The sequence below is a fragment of the Macaca fascicularis genome, chromosome 3 (genome assembly GCF_037993035.2).
Source record: "Macaca fascicularis isolate 582-1 chromosome 3, T2T-MFA8v1.1".
Classification (NCBI taxonomy): Eukaryota; Metazoa; Chordata; class Mammalia; order Primates; family Cercopithecidae; genus Macaca; species Macaca fascicularis.
This window is the reverse complement of record NC_088377.1, coordinates 111,312,360-111,338,372: the sequence shown is the minus strand read 5'-3', so window position 1 is coordinate 111,338,372 and position 26,013 is coordinate 111,312,360. Positions and strand designations below refer to the sequence as shown.

Genomic DNA, 26,013 nt, shown 5'->3' with positions numbered 1-26,013 from the left:
TTTGATGCCCTGAATACATGGAAGACCCTCGTACTTCAGGGCTATGTCCACCTCAGAATGGCCTTCTCTGGGTACCACTGTCTCAATGTGCACCACCCCTGTGACTTTCTGTACAATTTGTTTTTCACCTTAGTTCTTATTACATGCTTACTTGTTTATTTATATAGTGTCTTTCTCCCCTGTTAGAATGTAAACTCCATAAAGGCAAGAGATCAGGGACTTTGCTGTGAACCCTGGCCTGTAACTGATGTCCTAACTCACTTTACACATCCTCTCGGGTGGACTTCCTTCACATTGTTTCTTCCTTGTTGGTTGTCCGCTCTTCACTGTCCCTCAGCACATTGTGTGTGCCTGGGTTTGTTTTCCACCTGCCTTTCCTTCTAACCTACGATCTTTTTGAAGGCAGAGTTACAACATATTTGCATCTTTGAATCCCAGCACCATCCCAGTGCTTCCCATATGGCAGGAACTCAATAAATTACTTCTAAATGAATATAAAAATATTGTTGAGTAACTTTGTAGGTTAAGATGTTGTGAAATTTGCTTTATAATTTTGAGTTGCAGGCTGTGGAACCAAGCCAGAATTCTGCTCCTATGGGAGCTCCCTTCTTGCAACTGAGCACGTCAAATGAGTGGGTAGCGTCTTAAACCGTTCACTCAGCACATGCTGGGGTGAGTCATGGGAAATTACTAGTGTGGTTCAACTTAAGGACAACACTTGACTCAATGTCAGTGCAACCAATTGTTTGGCCATTGACTAGAGATGAAACAGTTCCAGAAATCTGATTCTGAGGAAGTTCAGAACCAGAATCAATTGTTCCAAATCTCATGGAAAGAAATTTAAAGTGGAATTCTTTTCTGCTTACTGTGTTTAGCTTCTAGTCACATGATCGATATCTCTATTAGTGGTAGTACTCTTTCTGTCTCCTTTTATTTTTATAAGGTCGGTTTATTCTCACTAGCATGGGTTTCACCAGGGGTGGAGACAAGCAGGGAAGAAGGAAGAGGGTTGTTCTTCAAGAAGAGCATGACAGAATAACCATTGGTAAGTGAGGACAAAAAAGCATATATGCCATTATTATTGCTTCAAGCATGTGTTTTCTAGCAAAGCAATGTAGGTGCAAATCACCAGTGAATCTTCTTCATTCTCCTATGATGGCATATCCACTACTTGGTCCCACGCCTCATTCTTTCTTTCATACACTTCCTTGCTTTTCAAAAGTACATTGTCAAGTAAGTTATTTGGAAAGGGTGCATTGAAAAATAAATTTCTGAGCCCTAATATATTTTAAAGTATTTTTATTTAAGTCACATACTTAAAAACTAGTATGTGATGGCTGCAAGCAGCATTAAAGTTTAAAAATAATTTTCCCTCAGAATGTAAAAACATTCAGTGCTACTGATTAGGACTTTGCTGTCAATATCATTTTCTGATTCTTTGAGGACACATTTTTTTTCTTTTTAAGGATCTCTTAGGATCTGACAAGTGTCTATTTAAAAAAAATACATAGAGCTTCACACTGGTTAGACTAATCAAATTCATAGACTTAAGTGTTTTTAGTTCCGAAAAATTATCTCCTGTTGTAAGTTGATCATTTCCTCCCCTCTCTTTTCTTGGCTGTCTCAGCGACTCCTATTATTTAAATATAGGACTTCTGCAAGACCCTCTGTGTCTTATATTTTCCCATCTATTTTATACTTTACCTATTTTCTTCCTCTTCTGGAAGATTTTTTCAATTTTATTTCTTCAAATCTTCTACTAATTTTTTAAGTTATGCAATTTTAGTTTTTATCTTTAAGTACTTCCCTTGTTCTTTGATTGTTCTTTTTCATAACAGCATGTCTTTGTTTTAAGGCTAAAATATTTTCCAGCATTTCTTTGAAATTATTATTTTTGTTGTTTGAACTTTCTCTGTTTCATTTAGAGTCTTCTATATACATGTTTGTTTTAATCTTTTTTTTTTTTTTCTTTCATACATGGTCTTCTTATATGCCAGGTAATCCCTGATTTTCCACTCATATTTAAGAAAGTAGTAGCTGGTACCAGTTTTCCCTGTGGTTGTATAAATGGGTCAATTGAGTGTGTGTGGACTGTCAAACCCCACTTTAGTGTTAGCATTCTAGAAGACAGCAGCTCTTGGTCTCTGGATCCCCATAAATGACAAAATAAGGAGGGCTACACGTTAGAGTCCCAGTATCTACATTAGAAGTCTTAGCTTTGTTCACACACATACATACTTTTCTTTAAGAAAGAGGCAATCTGATTGTGTTGCTTGGTTGCTGGCATCGAGGAAAGGTAATTAAGGTGTTGGATGTAGTCTAATGTTCTTAACTGACTGATAATTTTTTAATTTCTTGTTTTACGTCCTGCCTCTTTTCCATCACCATACCCGTTTCCTCAGTGGGGCATATGGTATTAGGACATACATTAGTTTTTGTCCATGGTTCCTAGCTCATAACTCCCATAGTTCTTGCTACAGTTTTTTTTCTTAGTAGGCTGGTGCAAAAGTAATTGTGGTTTTTGCCATTAAAAGTAATATAATGTTGGGTGTGTTAGGCCTCAGAGGCCTTCTTCTCCTGCTCTCCTTTCACCTGTCCCAAGGCAGGACTCTACTCTTCCCACCCTTCTTATTGTAGGTCTTAAGACTCTCTCTGGAATGATGGAATGCTGAATGTCCTGAAGCTTTCATAAAAACTCAAGAGGACTGGTTTGGGGAGCTTCCAGATAGCTGGAAATGTAGAGGTTCCTGAAGGGTGGCATTCCCAGGGAGGGCATGGAGACTCCACATGCCTTCCCCCATACCTTCTCTTATGCATCTCTTCATCTGCAGCCTTTGAATGTCCTTTATAATAAAGTTAATGTCAGTAAGTGCTTCCCTGAGTTCTGTGAAACAGCTCTAGCAAATTAATCCAACCCAAAGAGGGGGTTATGGGAACCCCAGATTGAAGGGAAGTTCCTGGACTCACAATTGGTATGTGTGTGTGTGTTGCAGGCCAGGGGTGGGGAGGCGGCTTGGGAGAGTAGTCTTGGTCTGGATCTGTGTCCCACCAAATCTCATGTCAAAATGTAATCCTAAATGCTGGAGGTGGGGCTTGGTGGGAGGTGATTGGATCATAGGAGTGGTTTCTTATGGTTTAGCACCACTCACCTAGTGCTGTTCTCATGATAGAGTTCTCATGAGATTTTGTTGTTTAAAAGTAGCACCTCCTTCCTCTCTCTCTTCCTCCTACTCTGCCATGTTTGTAGGTTTCCTGAGGCCTCCCAGAAGCCAAACAGATGCCAGTGTCATGCTTCCTGTACAGTCTGCAGAACTGTGAGCCAATTAAACCTGTTTTCTTTATAAATTACCCAGTCTCAGGTATTTCTTCATAGCAGTGCAAGAACAGACTATTAAAGAGACTGAGTCCTTAACTTGTGGGATCTGCACTATCTATCTCCAGGTAGATAGTGCTGAAATTGAATTGGAGAACACCCAGCAGATGTCCACTACTTGGCATGTGGAGAAAAGCACCCACCTTTGATCACAGAAGTCTTCTGTATTGATGATTATTGTGGTAGTGTGACAGCAGAAAAAAAAACACGGGTTTAGAGAGTTTTCCTGACACGGGCTCAATTGGATGGAGTTTCTCTCATCTCTTCTGTGGTCCCATGGGCGCATATGCAGGGCGGTAGGTGACAATTGTCCTACCGTCTTTAATTGCTATAATTTTATTTATTTTGATATTCTGATACTTGTTAGCATTTTATTTTGAAATAATATTGAAATTACAGCAAAAGCTGTCAAAATAGGGCAGAGTTCCTGTACACCAACACCTAGTGTACCCTAATATTAAAAACTTACATAATCATAGTATAGTTATCAAAATTAAGAAAGCAATATGTGTACAATGCTCGTATCTAAACTACAGATTTTATATGGGACTGCAAATTTTCCACTGATGTCCTGTTTCTGTCCCAGAATCCAATCCAGGGTACTGCATTGCCCTTAGACACCATGCCTCCTCAATCTCCTCCAATCTGTAACAAGTCCTTAATCTTCTCTTGTTTTTTATGGCCATGACTTTTGAGGAATACTGGTCACTTATTTTGTCAAATATTTCTCAATTTAAATTTGTTTAATATTTCCTCATTATGAGATTTGAAGTTATATGTTTTTAGCAAAAATGCCATAGGACTGCTTTGCCTTTAATGCATCATATCAGGGAGTATTGATGCCGGTATGTCCAATTATAGGAGATGTTAACTTTATTCAGGTAGTGTCTGTGTTTTCTTCATTTCAAAGTTTCTATTATTTTCCTTTTTAGTACCTCACAGAAGATACTTTAGGATTATGCAAATATAATGATTGTCCACGAACTTTTGTCCACTAATCTTATTTATTATCATTATTATTGTTATTACTATTTTTTGAGACAGGGTCTTGCTCTGTCACCTAGGCTGGAGTGCAGTGACACAATCATAATGCATTGCAGCCTCAAACTTCTGGGCTCAAACGATCCTCCTGTCTCAGTCTGCCGAGTCATTGGAACCACAGGCACACACTACCATGCGTGGCTAGTCTTTTTTGGAGAAATGGGGTCTCTGTGTGTTACCCAGGGTGGAACCCCTAAGCTCAAGCAATTCTCCTGCCTTGGCTTCTGAAAGTGCTGGGATTACAGCCATGAGCCACAATGCCTGGCTCCACTAATTTTGGTATCCATCCTTGAATCTTGCCTGCATGAATTATTTCTGTCTTGTTCCAATGGTAATTATATATTTTCCTCAATTCTTCTACATTTATTAGATGATATTTTTCTGTAAGAGAGCTATTTTCTCTCCTTTCTATTCAATTATTATGTATTCACTATGGACTTGGTGTTTAATTGTTTGGATTATAATCCAATACTATCATTATTTATTTTGCTCCTCAAATTGTTTCAGCTTTGGCCATTGGAAGTGCTTTCATATTGGTTCACATGTCCTACTGACATGTCCATGTCTTTTTTTAAGCATTTTGTTGATTTCTGTCACCACAAGATATTCCAGAGTCATGTAGTATTTTCCCTGATGCAGTGCTGGAATCAACCACTTCTCCAAGGATCTCTGGGTCCTTTTACTGGAGATTGATATGAGAAAGGAAGATCTGGGTATTAACTCTGCTCCTTGCCACTGGGGTGCCATTGCTTTTAGGAAATATATACTAACCCATGGATACAGTCATCTAAATTATTCATCTGTTAAGAACCATGAGTTCATATGTATCTTCCTATACTTTCTTTTCAGTGGGATATTGGAAAAGATGAGAGGAAAACATGTATGCTTTGTTTGCTAACTTTAATCAGAAATCCCAATTCTTCAGAAAAAATTTTAAATTAGTGCCTTCGAAGATTTGTTTTAATAAAAATTACATTGTTTTTCCTACTTTTTACCCTCAAATACATTATTCAGTCTTTCAGACATGATAGATCTTTTTGAGTACAAATTAATCTAGACTGGCATAAATAGAACAGTGAACACTTCCATGGACATTTGTCAAGTCATTGCCAAAATAAAGAGATCTATGGAGTCTCAGTTTCATTCATTTATCAGAGAAGAGAGTAAGAATTCAATGCTGACAATAGGAAAATAAATAATATTCAGTTCAAAATTGAGCACATCTTTAGACCAAGACGGTGTTTGCAACATAGTAGACACTCAACATATACTTGTTGAAATGAATGAATGAACCTTACCAATATCACCATCCATAACCATCTATTGCTATGTAGTTCTTCAATTTAATCGAAAACACACAGCATGCATTGCAGCATAATGCCTCTGTTCTTATCATGCTTCACTAATTGATTCAAAAAACAGCTTCCACCCAGACATAATTCTAGGCGAGTATATTTTTAAGTGAAAGGATTCTATCAGGTGATGTATCCTTTTTCTAAATTTTCTATCTTTTTCTTACTTTTTGGAATGAGTTCAGATATATAGGATTAGGCCTATAAGATGAAGGAATTTGAAAACCCACAGGAAATTAGAAAACACATTGTGTTTGTGAATTTAGAAGTGACCCACATAGCAAATGTGCAATTTGCTTCAGATAGAAACCAGTAGATTCCGTATATTCAGAGATATGTGGCATAGAGAGCTATAGTTTCCCTGTAAGTCTGTATTAACAAAATATTTGCATCCATCGTATTTAAGAAAAGAGTACTGTAAATGTGAATGGGGCTTCTTGACCACTGATTAACTATAGGAAGATTGGAAAAATAAGCTGACTGTTGGCATTTTCTGCTTTTTGAGTTAGTTTTTCCAAGAAGAGAGAGAAAAATTAGCTTGCTTTTTGTGTCTTCTCTGTAGGCGCTTATACTCTGTAGATCATCTCTATGTTTTCAATGTTCTAAAATTATATGGGCAATCTTGTCTCCTCTGCTGTCTTCTTGTACTTTGAAAATATGCACCTATATTTAATATCCATGGGTAGAGAGAAGACTTTATTGAGAAGATAGTATGTGAGTTGTGCCTTAAAAGATGGGTAAATACTGGGGGGAAAATGAGGGAAGAATGACCTTCCAATAGAGGGAAAAGAGATGGAAAATTAATTACTATGATGCTTATGATTGCATGGACAATCTGGTTCAATCATCTACTTACTGAATTTTGTAGCAGCATCCATTCTCTAAGGGAGTATGTAGGATTAATAAAATTAAATACAGTATCTTGATAGAGCACTCTTAATTCTTTGAAAAAACTTATTCCAATCTCTAATATCCCAACATATACCACAGGACTATTTCACTCATGAAAAATAGTGAATTTATTATATGTGACACCTTTAATGAAAACCATAATATAAGATTTGCAATTACTGGGATGGGGAAGAACCTAGTATATCTCTTAATAATGTAGCTGTATTAGAAATTTTTAATTTTATTGAAGAAAAAACTTAACACAATTGTGTATAGTAAATAAAATTAGGTTTTCACTTAGTTTTACTGATGAGCCAATTCAGATTTATGTGGTTTACCAGTTGTTGGAAGGACTACTGGGGAAGTCACTTCCATGTATATTTATGAACTTGAAGGATAGAATTTTTATGACAGTAGTGGATTATTAGGAAAAATATTTCAATCATTTACATTTCTAGGTAAGTTTCAACTAAATATTTTTACTGCATAACTGCAACTTCTTGATTATGATATGCAATAACTTTTAAATATAAAATTAATATGTAATCATTATAGAAAATCTGGAAAACTTACAAACATAAAAATTAAAGTAATTATGTCATTATTGAAGGATAACTATTTTAATATTTGTTTTAGTTTATCTCTCACAAACACACAAGAGTGACTGTACTACTTTTTAAATTTATTATAGCATGCAGTTTCCCCATTTCAGTAAATAGTTTTTGAAATTTGAATTTTTATGATGGCATACTGGTCTTCAAGCCTGTGTAAAAATTTTATAAAGCCCAGTTGCATCCATTAGTCATTCTTTCTCAAACCTAGCAATGATGAGAAAGAGGTTTGGGAGCCCTGAAGTTGAGAAGGGAAGTGTTGAAGTGTCTGACTGGGGCCAGCAGGGGTTGCTGTCATGGATGAGGCTGCCACATTCCTGGTGTGTCTGACTTTGGACTCACTTAACATTGTAGTCTGGATTCTATTAAGGGAATTTCGTGTTTCTCCTTTGCAAGAGTCACCCCCTACCATGATAAATATTTAAATTTTTTTTTTTTTTAAGTTGGGAAAGCAAACTTTTCCCAAAAGAAATTTATAGTTCAAATTTACACCAAGTTCTCACTAACTGGAGCAAGCCGGGTTTTCACTAAAGCTTTGACTTTCCTCTGTAAAACATTAGTCACTCCCTTGGAAGAAGCAGTTTTTTATAGGCAGTGCGATAAAACAGCCACAGACGTATGTGTAATATGATGGGTTTTATAATGTACCTGCAAAGCAGTTTGGTTTTTTTTGTTTGTTTGTTTGTTTCCATTTGGAGGAAAAAAGATGAAAGAAAAAAGACTGAATTGGGATGCTAAAATAATAGCGATTCATTATTAAGGAAATGATACATTTTTGTTCCATTCAAATAATGTTTGTATTCCACTTTTCTTTATTCTTGGGAAGTTCCTATTGTTGTGCCAGGTCGTTTCCACTGAACGATTTTTAAAGGTATTCACCAGTCCCACATGTGACCGGTTGCATTTTTACTGTGCAGGACCATCGTGAAGCCTGTGGCCAAAGAGTTTGATCCAGATATGGTCTTAGTATCCGCTGGATTCGATGCATTGGAAGGCCACACCCCTCCTCTAGGAGGGTACAAAGTGACAGCAAAATGTAAGTATCTCTTTCAGGACTTTATGAAAGGCTCTGATATCATACCATCTTTTAGGTCTTTATGATAGGCACCACCTTTTACATGTGTCCAGTAAACTTGGGTGAGACATTTGAAAATGATTCAGATGGTGTTTATTGCTCTGTCAGATTCATGTTTCTGTAGAAATTTGCCTTTAAGAAAAACAAAGTTGAAGTGTTTCCTTTGGTGGACATGACAACACATTTCAGAAATTGTATGCTTTTCAGGAGACCTGTTTTGCATTTAAAGGCAGAAGTGATAGGGCTTCTGTTTAAAATGTGCTGCATGACTTGAGAGGTCATGAGTCTAGAAAAGCTACTGTGCTTTTCCAAGGAGAATGGAAGTTCCATTGTCCATGGGATAAAAATAGCTATTTCTTAATAATATTATGCACTTCCAGGTTTGAAAACAAAAGTGTAATTCCCCTTGCTCAGAGCCTCTGTATGTGTCTATGGGCAACTCTCATAATCTCTACTCGTCTTCTGTTGTGTTGCAAAGTTGAACTTTTTGGCTGTGTTCCTTAGCAACTGGACACCACGTGAAGAAATAAATTTTATGTTACAGTGCATTTGAATAACACAACTTAATGGAATCTGGCTAGAAAGAGGATTTCTTTAAGAATAATTCCCTTGCTCTCTGAGTGGGAAAAAAAGGATATGTGTATATATATATAGCTCACATATAAATGTACATTGGCACTAGGGGTGTCTATTTAAAAATAGAAGAAAAAAGTAAAATTACACAAAGAATAGGCCCACAATGGTATATTTTAGGGAGAGTTGCAAAGCAGACAACAACAAAAAAACCCAAATACTTTTAAGTGGGAGAAATGAGTTTGGACCAAATGTGCTGTATTAATTTAAAAAGAATCAAAGAAATAGCATCATGCCAACCTTTGTTTTTAGTTGGCTTCTCATGTGAAAGAGTTTTTTGCACTCTAATTGTTCCAGTAACATTGTTAGGTAGTAACTATTTTTAACATGTATTATTTACCCAGGATTCTTTGTGTCTTGTTGTCTATTAAAAACATATTAAAACAGGAAACTCCACAAAGACAAACAAAGCAAAATAATTCATGATTTTGGTAAAATTGAATAGAGAGGTGTTTGCTCTGATTCAATGTCTGTATGGCCTTTTAAAAATTATTATTGTTATCCATGGAACTCCACTCAATGGAAGTCAGTCTTTCCATCACAGATAAACCTCACTTGTGGGTCAAAACTAGTAAATAGTTGTCTAAATGAACAAAGAAAAAGAGAGTTTGTACATCAAGTTGAGATAAACCCAAAAAGTACAAAATACCTCGCGAAGAAAGAAGGAACCCTAGAAAAGATGTTCTTTGCCATTAAATCTAAGAATCTCACTCAGAAGAGAGGAGTGTCTATGTTTAAGTCTTTCTCCTTGCCACAGGGAAAGGTTGTAACAAGACTATTTGTCAGAACTAGTTAAAGGGATTGATCATTTTGTTCCCTTGTGTCTTCATTTTTGGCCAAGTCAAGTTCAAATCTCAAATGCGACCTTGAGAATAGTCTCATGGTTTCTTTTGGTCATTAGGCATAGGAGACATGGGTTCTACCACTTCTAGGTTTAGTATGGTACAATAACGTCTGCAATATATTTTTTACCCATTTACATATATCTTTATCCATTTGAGAGGAAGCTCTTCATTGTGTTCCATCTCCGAATCAGTTTGTCTAGAATGCCTCCAACTCCCCTCCCGTCGTTGCCGGTCCCTCCATACCCATTTCTTCCCTTGTGTATGTTTCCTGCTCAAGAGCCATATGCTCTCTGCTAGGTGCCTATTTCCTAAGAAAAGCAAGCAGACATAAGTTTTAAGTGATATAATACTTGACCTTTTGCATATTTGCAGTTTAATAAGGAAAAAAATATACAATGAGAAGAGAGGTCCTTAGAATCTAAACAGTCTGTAGTTGAAACTCTTCACGTATCTTATGGACGAGGCAACTAATTTATTTAAAAATCTGGAAGAACTGGGGTTAAAATCAAAGTTCTTATCCTGAATTGTAGTTAGGTGAAATTGCATGAGGCATTTTCTGTATTTTTTCCATTAAAAAGAAAATGTTTCATAAAATGCATGAGAACAGATTTTTTTTTTTTTTTTTTTTTTTTTTTTTTTTGAGATGGAGTTTCACTCTTGTTGCCCAGGCTGGAGCACAATGGGATGATCTCAGCTCACTGCAACCTCTGCCTCCCGGGTTCAAGCAGTTCCCCTGCTTCAGCCTCCCTAGAAGCTGGGATTACAGGCATGTAACACCATGCCTGGCTAATTTTGTATTTTTTGGAGAAACAGGGTTTCGTCGTGTTGCTCAGGCTGGTCTCGAACTCCTGACCCCAGGTGATCCACCTGCCTTGGCCTCCCAAAGTGTTGGGATTACAGGCATGAGCCATCATGCCCAGATGAGAATAGAGAATTTGGATGCACACTACAGAGACCATATTAGTGCCCATGACCCTTAATCCCCCAAACATAGTCTATGACAGACATTGACTAGTTTTGTGATATTTAAATGAAAAACAGCAAAGCCTCACATCTGGGCAACTGTATATATTATCTCATGGAAGCCTAAGTTTGCCAGCTATACTTTCCAGAGATGCTCACACAACAAATGGGTAGAAGCTGGGATTACTAGATAGCTGAATAGTTGTTCCCTAAAGGAATCCCCACCTGGTATCTTTGTTTGCTTTCTAACCATCTGGCAGACGCATTCGTATTGTTTTGGTCCAAAAGTTCTGGACAGGCAATTAACACTGGACTTTCACCGTCTTGTTCAGGAAGTCATCCTTCATTGTGGGAGTAGGGTGATCCCAAAATGAAGTTAGAAATGGGCTAAATTCTAAAGTAAAAAGTAGGAAGAAGAAACACAACCAAGTTCCTCTCCCAGTGTTTTCCAATTCTAGCAAAACTCATTCCTGCTCCAAGTAGAATATTTGATAATTATAGAGAGTGGTTTTGAGGATGCTATCCATGTCAGAGATTCTAAAATTATATTTTCTTAGCACATTGAATCGGTCTTTCAAAATAGTTTTGTTTGCTATCTCTGAAAGGAAAAGAGAAATGAAGTAGAAGTATCTAGGGTTTTTGTTTGTTTTTAAACATTAGTTACCTGATTGAAAAATAATAATAAAAGGTTGGAGTAATCACCAATATCTCAGTCCAAATATAGAGGTGATTTAAAATTAAAGGTAATTCCTTTCACTAGTGATGTTTTACTTTCCTCCTCTTTTCTCCTCTCCTTTCTTGACATATTAAGTGTTTTCTGTTATGAGACTGTAAAACTTTTGGCATTGGTTTCTGCTGAAGTTTTAATAAACAATCTGAATTACTTATTTAGTATCAGTGCTGCTCCTTAAGGACCAAGGCTAAATCCCAACCTGAAATGACTGGATAGCTTTTTAACCTGCCCTAAACCCAGCATCAAACTTTACCTTGATGTTATCAGTTTATCTTTCTAAATATGCTGAATCAGATATAATTGTCTTCAGGTTACAACTTAATCAGGTTGTCATGACAACAAAGTGCAATATTCAAACAATGAAATTAATTCACCATATACTAGCACCCCCTGGCTTTATAGTGTTGTTAACATTTTAAAAAAGGGTTCTTTGGTTTAAATTCATTTTGCCACAACATATATTTTTTCCTCTCTTTCAACACATATAAGCATTCGCTACTTTTGTTGGTGTCAGGCCATGAATTCATATGTTCAAATTGCTTTTGTCATGTGAACAAGAATATGTTTTTCCTTTGGAATTATGCAAAAGTCATTGTGAGATGATAGCCATATCTGATAAAAAGTATGTTCCTTTTATAAACATGTGAAATACATTCCTTTAATAAATACTTTATAGTCCTTGAGACAGAAACCATTTCTGTCCACAAATATACAGGGTTATTTTGACAAGTAAATCAATAAATGTGATTCATCACATAAACAGAACTAAAGACAAAAACCACATGAGTATCTCAATAGACACAGAAAAGGCTTTCAATAAAATTCAACACCCCTTCTTGATAAAAACTCTCAATAAACTAGGTACTGAAGGAACATACCTCAAAATAATAAGACCCATCTATGCCAAACCCACAGCCAACATTATATTGAATGGGCAAAAGTTGGAAGCATTCGCCTTGAAAACCGGCATAAGACGAAGATGCCTTCTCTCTACTACTCCTATTCAACATAGTTTAGAAGTCCTAGCCAGAGCAATCAGGCAAGAGAAGGAAATAAAGGTCATTCAAATAGGAAGAGAGGAAGTCAAACTCCCTGTTTGCAGACAACATGATTCTATATTTAGAATACCCCACAGTCTTGGCCCAAAACCTCCTTCAGCTGATAAACAACTTCATCAAAGTTTCAAGATGCAAAATTAATGTACAAAAGTCGGTAGCAGTCCTACACACCAACAACAGTTAAGCCTAGAGCCAAATTAGAAAGGCAATCCCATTCACAACTGTCACGGAAAGACTAAAACACCTAGGAATACAACTAATCAGGGAAGTGAAACATCTCTACAATGAGAATTACAAAACACTGCTCAAAGAAATCAGAGGAAACATAAACAAATAGAAAATCATCCCATGGTCATAGACAGGAAAAATCAATATAATTAAAATGGCCATACTGCCCAAAGCAATTTACAGATTCAATGCTATTTTTATCAAACTACCAATGACATTCTTCACAGAACTAGAAGAAAACTATTTTAAAATCCATGTGGAACCAAAAAAAAGAGCCCAAATAGCCAAGGCAATCCTAAGCATAAAGAGCATAACTGGAGGCATCATGTTACCCAACTTCAAACTATACTTCAGGGCTACAGTAGCCAAAACAGCATAGTACTGGTACAAAAACAGGCACATAGACTAATGGAACAGAATAGAGAACCCAGAAATAAGGCCACACACCTATGACTAACTGATCTTTGACAAAACTGCCAGAAACAAGCAGTGGGGAGAAGGCTTCCTATTCAATAAATGGTACTGAGATAACTCGCTAGCCATATGCAGAAGACTGAAGCTGGACGCCTTCCCTATACCATACACAAAAATCAACTCAAGATGGATTAAGGACTTAAATGTAAAACCCCAAACTATAAAAACCCTAGAAGATATCCTAGGCAATACCATCCTGGACATAGGAATTGGTAAAGATTTTATGACAAAGACACAAAAGCAACCCCAACAAAAGCAAAAATTGACAAGTGAGATCTTATTAAGCTAAAGAGCCTTTGCACAGCAGAAGAAACTATCAACAGAGTTAACAGACAGCCTACAGAACGGGAGAAAATTTTTGCAAACTATGCATCTGACAAAGGTCTAATATCCAGCATCTATAAGGAACTCAAATTTACAAGTGAAAAACAACCCCATTAAAAAGTGGGGAAACGATATGAACAGACATTTTTCAAAGGAAAACATACATGCAGCCAACAAGCATATGAAAAAACACTCAATATCACTGATCATTAGAGAAATGCAATCAAAACCACAATGAGATACCATCTCACACAGGTCAGAATGGCTATTATGAAAAAGTAAAAAAATAACAGGTACTGGCAAGGTTGTGGAGAAAAAGGAACACTTAGACACTGTTGGTGGGAGTGTAAATTAGTTCAGCCATTGTGGAAAGCAATGTGGCAATTCCTCAAAGAGCTAAAAGTAAAACTACCATTTGACCCAGCAATCCCATTACTGGATATATACCTAGAGGAATATAAATCATTTGACCACAAAGACACATGCTCGCAAGTGTTCACCGCAGCACTATTCACAATAGCAATGACATGGAATCAACCTAAGTGCCCATCAATGATTGACTGGACAAAGAAAATGTGGTATATATACACCATACTATGCAGCCATAAAAAAGAACAAGCTCATGTCTTTTGTGGAATCATAGATGGAGCTGGAGGCTGTTACCCTCAGGAAACTAATGCCAGAATGTAAAACCAAATACTGTGTGTTCTCACTTTCAAGTGGGAGCTAAATGATGAACTATTGAACGCAAAGAAGGAAATAACAGATACTGGGGTCTACTTGAGGGAGGAGGGTGGAAGGAGGAAAAGGAGCTGAAAAGATAACTATTGGGCTTAATTCCTGAGTAATGAAATAAGCTGTACGATAAAACCCTGTGACATGAATTTACCTATGTAACAAACCTTCACATGTACCCCCAAATGTAAAAGTTAAAAAAAATTTTAAGTGATTTAAAAAAGAATAGTTAATAGCTGCCAGGGGGAAAATCAGGTAACAAACCTTAGAGTCTTGAATTATCATCTTTTTTTTTTAATAGAAAATTGTACTTCTTTTTAGTATATTCTGATTCTCTTTCCCCCACTGAGTGCCTGTTTGACAGTGAGAAAGCACAATTTGGGAGAAGACACCTGTATAAATGAATTTAGACTTAACAGTGAGTTATTCTTAGGGAAGTACAAAGATGCCTTGATTAGTCAGTCAATGATCCAAAAATAAGACTCTAAAATCTTGAGTGCTAATCCAATGAACAAATGCTGAGAAACAAACTTGTGATAAATACACAAGGCCATGTTGTCTATGTTGTCTGCTAACAATGCATGTACATGCTTCATCCCAGGTGCCTCATGAAGTTTTATCTAACTACAAATTCTGAATAAGCACTTTGATTTTAACTCCAGTTATTACAGATGATAAGATAAATTAGTTTCCTCATCTATGAGACATATGAACTTTTTTAGATAGCCTTGATTACAATCTGTTTGGATTCTAAGATCCTCTCTTCTCAATGGATATTTTTTCTTTATCAAGGTGCAGATACTCAACAAAAAGTTATATGTGGGTATGTAGCTCAAATAACCTCAATTTTTCCATTTCTTTTGTCCACAGAGTTGCATATAGATTGAGCCAGAACTAAGTGTGTTTTGGTGAAGCTGACTGCTTTTTTTCCTTGTTCTTTTTTACTAATGACTCTATACCTATCTTAAAATGTTCGTGGCTCTCCTGTCTAATTTTTTCTACATTATCAAAATCTATAAAGAACCTGATCATACTTACTTAAATGCTTCACTAATTACCTGATTATGGACTTTAAATGTAAGTGTATTTCAGCTAACGTTATGGTTGTAATACTTCTGTAACTATTCAGAATGTAGTAGTTCTGTTTAGCAGTTGTATCTTATTACTTATCTGTAATCAGGGACTCAATGCCTTGTCTTCTCATAATGGCATTTCAGGCCACAACAAACAGATATGGAGAAAAGGAGTGTCTAGAAGTAACCTGCCCACCAGGTACCACTTCATGAAGGGTCAACCTTAAACTTGAAGTGCTTCATTTCTTTTAGGTTAGGGTGAACACAGGGGAATACTATGCAGCATTTATTCTTCAAAGCTTCATCTCATCCAGCTACCAACAGATTAACCTCTTTCATCCGCTTCTGTGCTGTGTTTCAAAAACTGGCCAGGTGCCTGGAACAATAGTCTAAATAGCAATTTTTAAAATGAGTAAAGCTAAAAAGAATCCATGATTTTTTTAAGTAAGTCAGATGATTTCTTCCACTATATTCGAAGTTTCTTGAAACAGGAGTTCGTAAGTTTTTTTTTCTTTTTTGTCATTACTATCCTCCCCATCGCTGCCATTTCTTTCTGAGTTTTGAATCACATATTTATGTGTCCTATAATATTTCATTAACAAAACATTGTTTTTCTGAAAACTGCTTCTGACAATGGACACTTGTTTAATGTTTCCCTTTAACAGGAATTGTATTCAGGGAAGTCATAATTTCCTTATATCAGTAGGCCTTGGGCAAAAGTGCTGAGACCCAGCTGTTAACACCTGCTTGAATATAATTGGTGAGAAACTCATTTAATCTCTCTGCTCAGAAAAGCAGGACAGTGGGAGTTGATAGAATCCTTTAATTATTAAACTTGAAATAAACAGTAAGAATTAAAGGAGAGTAAAAAATAGCTAATTTTGGTACCAGAAAATATATGTTCAGATCTCAACTACGTTTCTCACAAATTTTGTAATCAAGTTGCTTTCCTAATCAGTTAAAAAAAAAGTGAGTGGGGAAGGGAGATAATAATTTGACCTACAACCTATGTAATAAATGATCAGGTATTGTGAATTAATAGTTTTGAATTTTATTGTTCATATCATTTCAACAATTCTAAATATTCAGTGAAAGTCTGGGTGTTTAAATGATACATTTGAGCACAAAATATACAACACAAATTCTATAGCTTTTTTGAAGGAGTTTTAGACTCCTATTTGAAGAAAATGGAAGGAGGATGGGCAGACATCTTTGGAAGCAATGCAGGATTTTAGGTAAATAGTAAGTGTATTGTCCATTTAATTAACAGTCAGGTTAGCAAAATAAGTGCCTGCAATTCACATTTCTATATCTGTTTGTATTCCTACTTTATAATAAATCCAGAGACAATTTAAAAAGTGATAATGTTTTTAAAAGAAAATAAAGCATTATTATTTTGTGATGAGGATACCTCAGTCACTGCTTGCCTAAAAACTGTGCATTTTGTTATGATATATTGATGTATGTTCTGCTCTTGACATATGAATATGCCAATGCAGAATAAATAGTCCAGTGATTTTTTTTTAACAATCGACTACAATTTTAGTTAACTGACAGTTAACTATCTGAAACACATTTAAGAGTCAGAAAAAAACTTCTCAACAAAATATTATCAAACCAAATTCAAAAACACATTACAAGGGTCATTCACCATGATCAAGTGAGATTTATCTATGGGATGCAAAGATGATTCAACGTAGGCAAATCCACGAATGTGTTATACCCAATTAACAGTATGATGGACAAAAACTATATGATCACTTCAATAGATGCAGAAAAGGCATTCAACAAATTCAATGTCCTTTTATAACAAAAGCTCTCAACAAATTAGGTATGGAAGGAATGTACCTCAACACAATAAAAGCCATATATGATGAGGCTATAAATACATCATACTCAATGGTCAAAAAATAAAAGTTTTTTTCCTAAGATCAGGAACAAGATAAGAATGCTCACTCTCACTTCTATTCAACACACTAATGAAAGTTCTACTGAGAGAAATTAGACAAGAAAAATAAATGAAGGACATCCAAATAGGAAAGGAAAAAGTTAAACCGTCTCTGTTTCCAAATGACATGATTTTACATATTGAAAATCCAGAAGACACCAGCAAAACAAAAAACAAACAAACAAAAAACTGGTAAAACCAATAACTGAATACAGTAAACTTGCAGAATATAATATTAACATACAAAAATCAATATCATTTCTGTATACTAACAGTGACCTATCTGAAAATGATTAAGGAAATAATCCCATGTACAATAGCTACAAAAGGGAAGAAATGCAAAAACCTTAGGAATACATTTAACCAAGGAGGTGAAAGATCTCCACACTGAAAGCTATAAAATGTTGATGAAAAACATCAAAGAAGATGTAAGTAAATGGAGAGATAACCCCTCTTCATCAATTGGAAGCATTAATGTTGTTAAAGTCTGCATACTACCCAAAACGATCTTCAGATTCAATTCTACCTCTATCAAATTACCAATGACATTTTTTCACAGAAATAGCAAAATCAACCCAAAAATTTGTGCAGAACCACAAAAGACCCTGAACACCCTAAGAGATCTTGATCAAAAAACACAAAGCTGGAGGTGCCATACTTTCCAACGTTAATAGCTACTACAAAACTATAGTAATAAAAGCATGACATTGGCATAAAAACAGACACATAGACCAATGGAACAGAATAGAGGACCCAGAAATAAATCCACACTTCACGGTCAATTGATTTTTGACAAAGATGGCAAGAACACTCCACGAAGAAAAGACAGTCTTTGATAATTGGTGCTGGGAAAACTAGATACCCAAATGCAGAGGAATGAAATTAGACCCTCATCTTATACCATGTAAAAAAAAATCCACTCAAAATGGAGTAAAGATTTATGTGTAAGACCTGAAATTGTAACATTAATAGAAGAAAACATAGGGGGAAAGATCTGTGGCTATAGTTACTTCTATAAACAATGCTGAAGTGAACATCCTTTTACAAGTCTCCCTCTGCATGTGTGTTAAAGTTACCTTAGGCTAATGTTTTTAGTCAGTTAGGGCTTCTGTTTCTTTTTCAGTATGCAGCATTTGAAAATATGAAGGGAGGCAGCAAAAGAAGGAAAGAATGTCTTCGACCTTCCTTACCTGTTCCTCAAACCTGAGTCTATATCCCTGTTTCTCCATATCCACACAACAAACCTCTCCTCCTCTCTTTACTCTTTTATACTCTGTTTATGTCACCTCTTCCGTTCCTTTTAAAATTGGCAAAAAGGGTGATTCTGTATACCCATATTCTTCAACTTTAATCCAAACTTTAGGGGAAAAGCAGGCCAGAAGTCATGTAGTAGGTATGTAAAATATCATTTTGAGGTGTTTTCAAGCAATTCTTTGGGAATTACAATTTAAATAAAAAAGATGACTTTCTACTCAAAACAAATGGCTTGGTTAAGTTATCAAGGACTGTGGAGGGCAATGTGGTCGTAAGTGTGAAAGCACAACCTGGTTGTCCAGCAGAAAGAGTCAAAATTCTGGCCTGGGCCATCAGAATTATCATAGGAATGTCACCTAACCTCTTGAAGATAATATTCTTGACTGAAAAGGGAACATTAATTTCATCCTGGCTGTGTTGTTATTATTGATGATAGAATTATAATACCTGCCAGTGATGTTGAATGTTTCCTATGTGCTAGGCACTGTGCTCTGTGGCACTATGCCTTGATGCTTCTCTGCACTTTCTTATTTTGCTTTTATGATTAAAGGAGATAATATATACATAGTACCTTTTTGTATTTTTGTATTAATATCTTTTTTAAGATGTTCTTATCCCTCTGAAATCATTACAAAACTTTACAACCATTTAAGTTTCTAATTTCAGAAGTAACAGAAAAATTAAGTAATTATGCTTAAGTCACAGAGATGAAGACTAACAAAACCGCAACCTGATCTTGTGTCTCTAGACTTCCACCTTCATGTATTTTCATTAGGTTTAATGGGTAATTTAAAAATCTCAAGTAAATATGTATGCACTTTTTAATTACTATGGAAGCTTCTCTGAATTGTGAAAATATTTTTCAAAAAGAAAATTTTTCCAACAATGACTTTTTTATTTGAATAAAAATTTTCAGATCAGAAAAGTAAGCTTTATAATATATTAGCAGTTTACAGACCATGTGTCCTATTTTTCATGGAGCATTTTTCACAAGAATGAGTCAAGGACTTACTCTTTAGCTCAAAATTCCTGCAAACCAGTAGTATGTCTCTTTGTTATATTCTCAAGCAAGTACATGGCTTCCTGCAATGACAGGGGAAGTGAATTTGCAAGACATTTATGATTGCATGTAATGGAGTTCGCTCCTATATATTTAACAGCTAACATAAAAAAAAGCAACATGGCTAATTAAGAAGGCAAACTTGTCAGGATATAAAAACACAAATTTGAGAATGATTTTATTTTTAAATTACAACCAAAAGATTTATTCGAGTGAATGAGTGCCCCATGTTCACTATTACTCTGCATTCACTTTCTTGCTCACTTGCCTATTTCCTCATACCACATGATAACTCAGATACCAAATTGTAGAAGATTATTTTCCACCTGGAGTGTTTAGTTACTGATGCTGTGAAACAATCCTTAGGCTGGGATGACTACAACTTAACTTTGAAGAACAAAGTTACTATAGCTGTACCATAACTGGGGCCAGATCAACATTGCTTATGAAAAGAAAATATGTAAGCAGAGTTTGCCCCAGAGGAAGATGCCAGCTGTAACTAATGTGTACTGTATTCCATTAATACTAATGTACACTTTTTCATATTTTGACATGTCTGAAATTGGAATGTCTCTCACACTTGATGCTATTTTATCATGAGATTGGGCTGTTTTTTTAAATTTTCATAGTGGTATATAAAATAACGGTTACATTTATTTTGTGCCACAATTGATGGCATCTTAGATTCAATGGAAGATATTTTATTCTTTGAGATATTTGTAAAATCCCAGCCAATGGCCATCCTAATCTAATACCTTAGATTTCTATTTTATATTTTCTTTAGACTTCCACTGATTGAATAGAATCCCAAAGAAGCAAAAATTAAAATAACAAAATGAACAAAAAATATTGCCAGGGACAAATTTTAAACAATAGTTGATCCTCTTACTGTGAGTTTGCTTTGAGCTCAGACAAAAAATGGTTCTTCCTTGGCCTGACATATCCATAACCATAGATTTTGACCCTTTATTATGATGATTGCTATAAGTAAAATAATTGGTTTATGATTCATCTTACAAATCAAATCAATACAGAAAAGAATCAGTTGGTCAAATCCTTTTTGAAGTAATGTCGTGGCCTGTTGCCAGCAGTGTTAAGTGTATGGAATAGCATGTGACCAAGAATCAGCTATTAACATGTGTGTGGTTGATGAAGTAATCAAGGAAATCATGGGGAATGGATATGCAGCTTCCCTCTAAAGGAAGTTCTTCTCACACTACTGCCATGGGCCGGAGAATCACTATGGACTACCACAATTGTTTCCAAATTAGCAGGCATCAGTATCACCTGGAGGGCCTGTTAGGCATGCTGAATTCCATTTCCAGAATTTCTGACTTAGTAGGTCCGGAGAGGGGACTGCATTGGCATTTCCAACAAGCTCTCAGGTGATGCTGATACTCCTGATATAGGGACCACACTTTGAGAACCACTGGGCTAGTGATTGAAAGAAATGAAACAGGATTTGGGCTTGATTGATCTGCAGTTTGGGTCTAATTGGCTACCAACTAACTTCTTTTTTTGTGTCTTGATGTTCTTATTTTTCTAGCAGAAATAGTACAAATCATGTCTGCTTTGGCTAAATATAGGGCCATTATGAGAATCAAATGAGGTAATGGACCTAAATAAAATGCTTTGCAAAATGTGACACTCTACGTATAATAAGGTATAAATGATATCATCCCCACTAAATCTACTATTGTTTTCATACATATAAGCTGGGGTCAGAATTCATATGCCAAAATACATTTGCAATCTTATGTGAAAATTAATACTAAGTTATTTAGTTATTTTTAAATGTTTAACATAATTATTTTATATTTCTAAAAACATTTGAAATATTTAGTTATTTTTGTTGATTTTTATAGGAAGTGGCTGGGGTTCCACATATATTTTCTTCCTCTACCTAATCCCTTTCCAACTGAACCTCTAGACTTATCCCATGTGACACCAAGATGCATGACCACAGATAAGTCATCAGGAGTTGCAGTGGTTCTCATACCAACAGCTCTTACAATTCCTCAGAATGAGAGCTATTTAGCCTCCTTTACCCAGCATTTCACCCACATAGTTTCAGACCAAGAGTAACTTTTATGAACTCCCTCTTTTCTCTTATCCCAGGTAACCTTCCTGAAAAAGGGTTGAACATTACAAAAGCGTGCAGCGATCAAAGCCAGTATTTACAAATTTCGTATTTATAACCTTAGGCATTTCTGTTTCACTTCTATCATTAAAATAAATACATATTTTACAAAGGTGACTCATTTAGATTAAAAAGTTACACGCATTAAAAACGTAAAGAGAATGACAGGAGGAGAGAAATAATAGTTTTAATCTGGCTAGATCCACACAATTTCTTATGGAACAAGCTGATACTAAGATCTTGGGATAGTGTTAAGGTGGGAGGTAAAGTGCCATAAATTCTCCCTGATCTTTCAGTATTAATAGAAAGAACTCTATAGAAATGAACTTTCACTGGGCTGGGCACGGTGGCTCACGCCTGTAATCCCAGCACTTTGGGAGGCCGTGGCGAGTGGATCATGAGGTCGGGAGACCATCCTGGCTAACACAGTGAAACCCCATCTCTACTAAAAATAAAAAAAATAAAATAAAAATTAGCCAGGCGTGGTGGTGGGCACCTGTAGTCCCAGCTACTCGGGAGGCTGAGGCAGGAGAATGGCGTGAACCCGGGAGGCAGAGCTTGCAGTGAGCCGAGATAGCACCACTGCACTCCAGCCTGGGCGACAGAGTGAGACTCCGTCTCAAAAAATAAAATAATAAAATAAAATAAGAAATGAGCTTTCACTGGATCCCAGGATATGATACATTTTCAATAAACATATGAAAAATGACATAACAGAGATGTATAATTTTCTTCCAAGTTGTTTTTCAAATGCAAAACTTCTCTTAAAGAAGTGTCCTTATCCTATCGACCTCCCACCTTAACACTATCCCAAGATCTTAGTATCAGCTTGTTCCATAAGAAATTGTGTGGATCTAGCCAGATTAAAACTATTATTTCTCTCCTCCTATCATCTCTTTACATTTTTAATACATGTAACTTTTTAATCTAAATGAGTCACCTTTGTAAAACATGTACTTATTTTAATGATAGAAGTGAAACAGAAATGCCTAAGGTTATAAATATGAAATTTGTAAATACTGGCTTTGATCGCTGCACGCTTTTGTAATGTTCAACCCTTTTTCAGGAATGACTTTGTCTAGTCATATGTAACAATAGAGTCTATAGATAAGGTCTTTATTCCATGCTGTTTTCCTCTTTTCTCTGCCTTGGTGAAATTTGTCTATAAGCTGAAGAAATTACATATTTCAGAAACTATTTTACCAAACAATTGACTATCTGTGGCATATCATTCCTCTGCTTTATATTCTTTTCCTGCAACTACAATAATGTACACTTCTTACCACACGTGATGTCTATATACTCTCTACCCTACCCTATGCTCCTCTGCCATCCCTTTTTTCACTATTCTGCAGCCTGGAAAATCTTTCTGTCTCTCTAACAGACCAGGGTCACTCACATCAGGGTGTTTGCATGAAAAGATCCTACTCAAAGGATCTCTTCTTCAGTGATAACCTGGTTATCTTCTCAGCTCAGATATCACCTTCCCAGGTCAATTTTCCTGAGCAGTGTACCCACCCTCCATCATGCTCCATCACTTTCCCTGATCCCACTTTGCTAAAACTACACTCTTTGAGGTTCCTGTGTATTGTTAACTACCATGTGTCCCCAGGGGCTAAAATATCACCTCAGCCATTGTCTAGGCTCCAAAGATATTTATTGACATTCATGTATGGAGTGACTATTTTTTTAAAAAAACAAATGACCTATTTAAAAATATATTTAAAGTTGATCTCTTTATTTTTTCTTTTACTTGAAAAGTTTGCTGCATGGGTGTTTATTCAAGATATTTTCATAATAAGCATCCATGTTGTGTTGGGCTTGTTGCTATAAAAAAAAGAAAAGGAAACAGTGATCAGCCTGCCAGACCAGTACTTGGCAGTGGTTCAAAAAGCAGGCTCTGCAGTATATACACCTTTATAGGACCAACACATGGCTCTGCCACTTTTCTTCTTTGTTTTGTTGTTGTTGTTGAGATAGGGTCTTGCTCTGTCACACAGGCTGAAGTGTAGTGGTGCAATTATGGCTCATTGCAGCCTTTACTCCTGGGCTCAAGTGATCCTCCCACCTCATCCTTCTGAATAGCTGGCACTACAGGCCTGCAACACCACACCCAACTCATTTTTCTTTAAAAGTGTTTTTTGTAGAGATAGGATCTTGCTATGTTGCCCAGGCTGGTCTTGAATTCCTATGCTGAAGTGAACCTCTTAGCCTTCCAAAGTGTTGGAATTACAGGCATTAGCCACTGCCCCTGACCACTGCCATTTTTCTAATTGAGTGACCTTGGGTGATTTACTTTCCGTTTTAGTTGGCCTTAATTTCCTCATATGCAAATAGGACTATCTATCTCATAGATTTATGAAGATTAAGTACAGCAACGCATTTAAACATCTCAACCTAAAGCCTGACATTTAGCAAGCCCTCAACAGATGTTAGCCAGTATTAGATAGTCTTATCATTTTCATGTGCCTCAAAAGAGCTCTGGATGATCACACCTTTAACGCCTACAGAGCATATTGTTCTTACGCATGAGAGTTGAACAGTTCTAGATCTGTGTTTTGATAACAGCGTGTAACTGTCTGACTTTTAAATGCTTCAAACCACCTAACGGATGAAAACTGCTATAATGAGCAACCACTAGACGTCTACAATACATGAGTCATAGAGTTTTGGAGATTTGTTTTGGAGAGTCTTGGAGATCTGCCCATAGGATGACTCTCCCAGACATCTATGTAACAAGGAATCAGTCTTGATAGCCAGGCACATGTCGATAGTACAGGTTTAATAGTATTTGGGGCATTTAGCAAACTTCTTCATTTAGTAAGCATTTCCATAAACATTTCAAAGATTTTCATATGTGGGGAAGAAGACTTTATGCTGCTCAAGATAAATACAAAGAATGAAGTAGAGGGAACATTTCTGTTGATGATTGAAATTATACCGCATCCATTGTGGTTGATTACCTTTTGAAAAGCAGATTTTTCAAACTAAAAAGTAAGGAAATTCGCTACAATATAATCTAGAAGTATGAATCTTTACTTTGGGGCTGTAACATAGATGGTACATAGATCTTTGATGGTACCGTAATATAAACTTTAAGTGAAAGTAGAAAATAGATGAAAGGATAGGTGGAGCTAGTGATGAAAAGACAAAAGGTAAGCCCAGAGAGACCAGGCAATTAGACCAAGGTAGTGTACTCAAGATTTAATTTATTTGGCTGACCTGTACTGACCTCCAACAGTCTAGGATATTTTGGCGAGTCTGTCTGATCTGGGTTTCATAGCACGTATTTGTGCGCTATATAAAATCCAGCTGTCTCATTTAGAATTGCTTATCTCAGATTCAGAATGAGTTGCCAGCTCTGTTCATTTGTTTGCAGTTTTCTGGATCTACTATAAACAGTTTTCTCAGATGTTGTTACTCTTTAGTCAAAGATTTCTCCCCACAGCACTGTCCTTATGCACAATATTTCCTTCCTGCCTTAGGGTAATCATCTAAATAAAGTGAGTCCCTAAAACCACTTTGTCGCCCAAGTAGCCAGCAGAGGGAATCATTTATGAAATGTAGTTAATTTCAGTAACTGACAGGCACATGAAGTGCCTAAAGAAAACAGGAGTGTCAGGCTACTTGGGATAGATCCAGGAAGGTCCTCTACTTTAAGAGCTGCATTTTACTAAGGATTCGGATGGTTATTGGAACTTTTCCTGTTGTTTTACTCTGTAGTCTCCAGGGGACTATTTGACACTTGGATGCAAAATGAGATCAGCAATTAGGAAGACAACACTGTAGGCACTTGAAGAGTAAATCATTGAGTACCAGACTTAAGAGCTAGTAAGTACCAGGCCAAAGAAATAGCCTAAGGATGTTGGTAAGTCTGGCTTCTTAGTGTTTCCAGGGTGCTTGGGGCCCTAGCTCCTTGTGCGACTGACTTGAGGTAGTGTTCAGATATTTAGCAAGAGGAAAGCTGCAATCAACTTTCAATCCCAGTAGATCACCAAAGGTTTGGAAGTTTCGTCAACTTGGAACCTGAAAAGTCCTACACTATTCACGTCTATTTAAGGGCAGCCCTAGACCCACCTTCCACATAGGACACATAGCACAGAAACACTAGTGTCAAACAGCCCGGCAGGTCTTTGTATGAATGGATTCATTCCCTCTGGGGGTGATTTATTTGATTAGATCCAGCTTATCTATTTGATGAC

At 36.3% G+C, this 26,013-nt stretch overlaps 1 protein-coding gene across 33 annotated transcripts in view; it reads left to right on the top strand.

Moving 5' to 3' along the window:
- Positions 1-26,013, top strand: part of HDAC9 (histone deacetylase 9) — a 921,222-nt gene that overhangs the window by 789,112 nt on the left and 106,097 nt on the right. For all 33 annotated transcript variants that reach the window (XR_012432611.1, XM_045387612.3, XM_065542223.1 and 30 more), the window contains one exon: positions 8,186-8,304. Coding sequence is in view for 32 of the 33 variants with exons in the window: in XM_045387612.3 (XP_045243547.1) it covers positions 8,186-8,304 (119 nt within the window). In the remaining variant the exon portion in view is untranslated. The remainder of the gene's footprint in view (positions 1-8,185; positions 8,305-26,013) is intronic.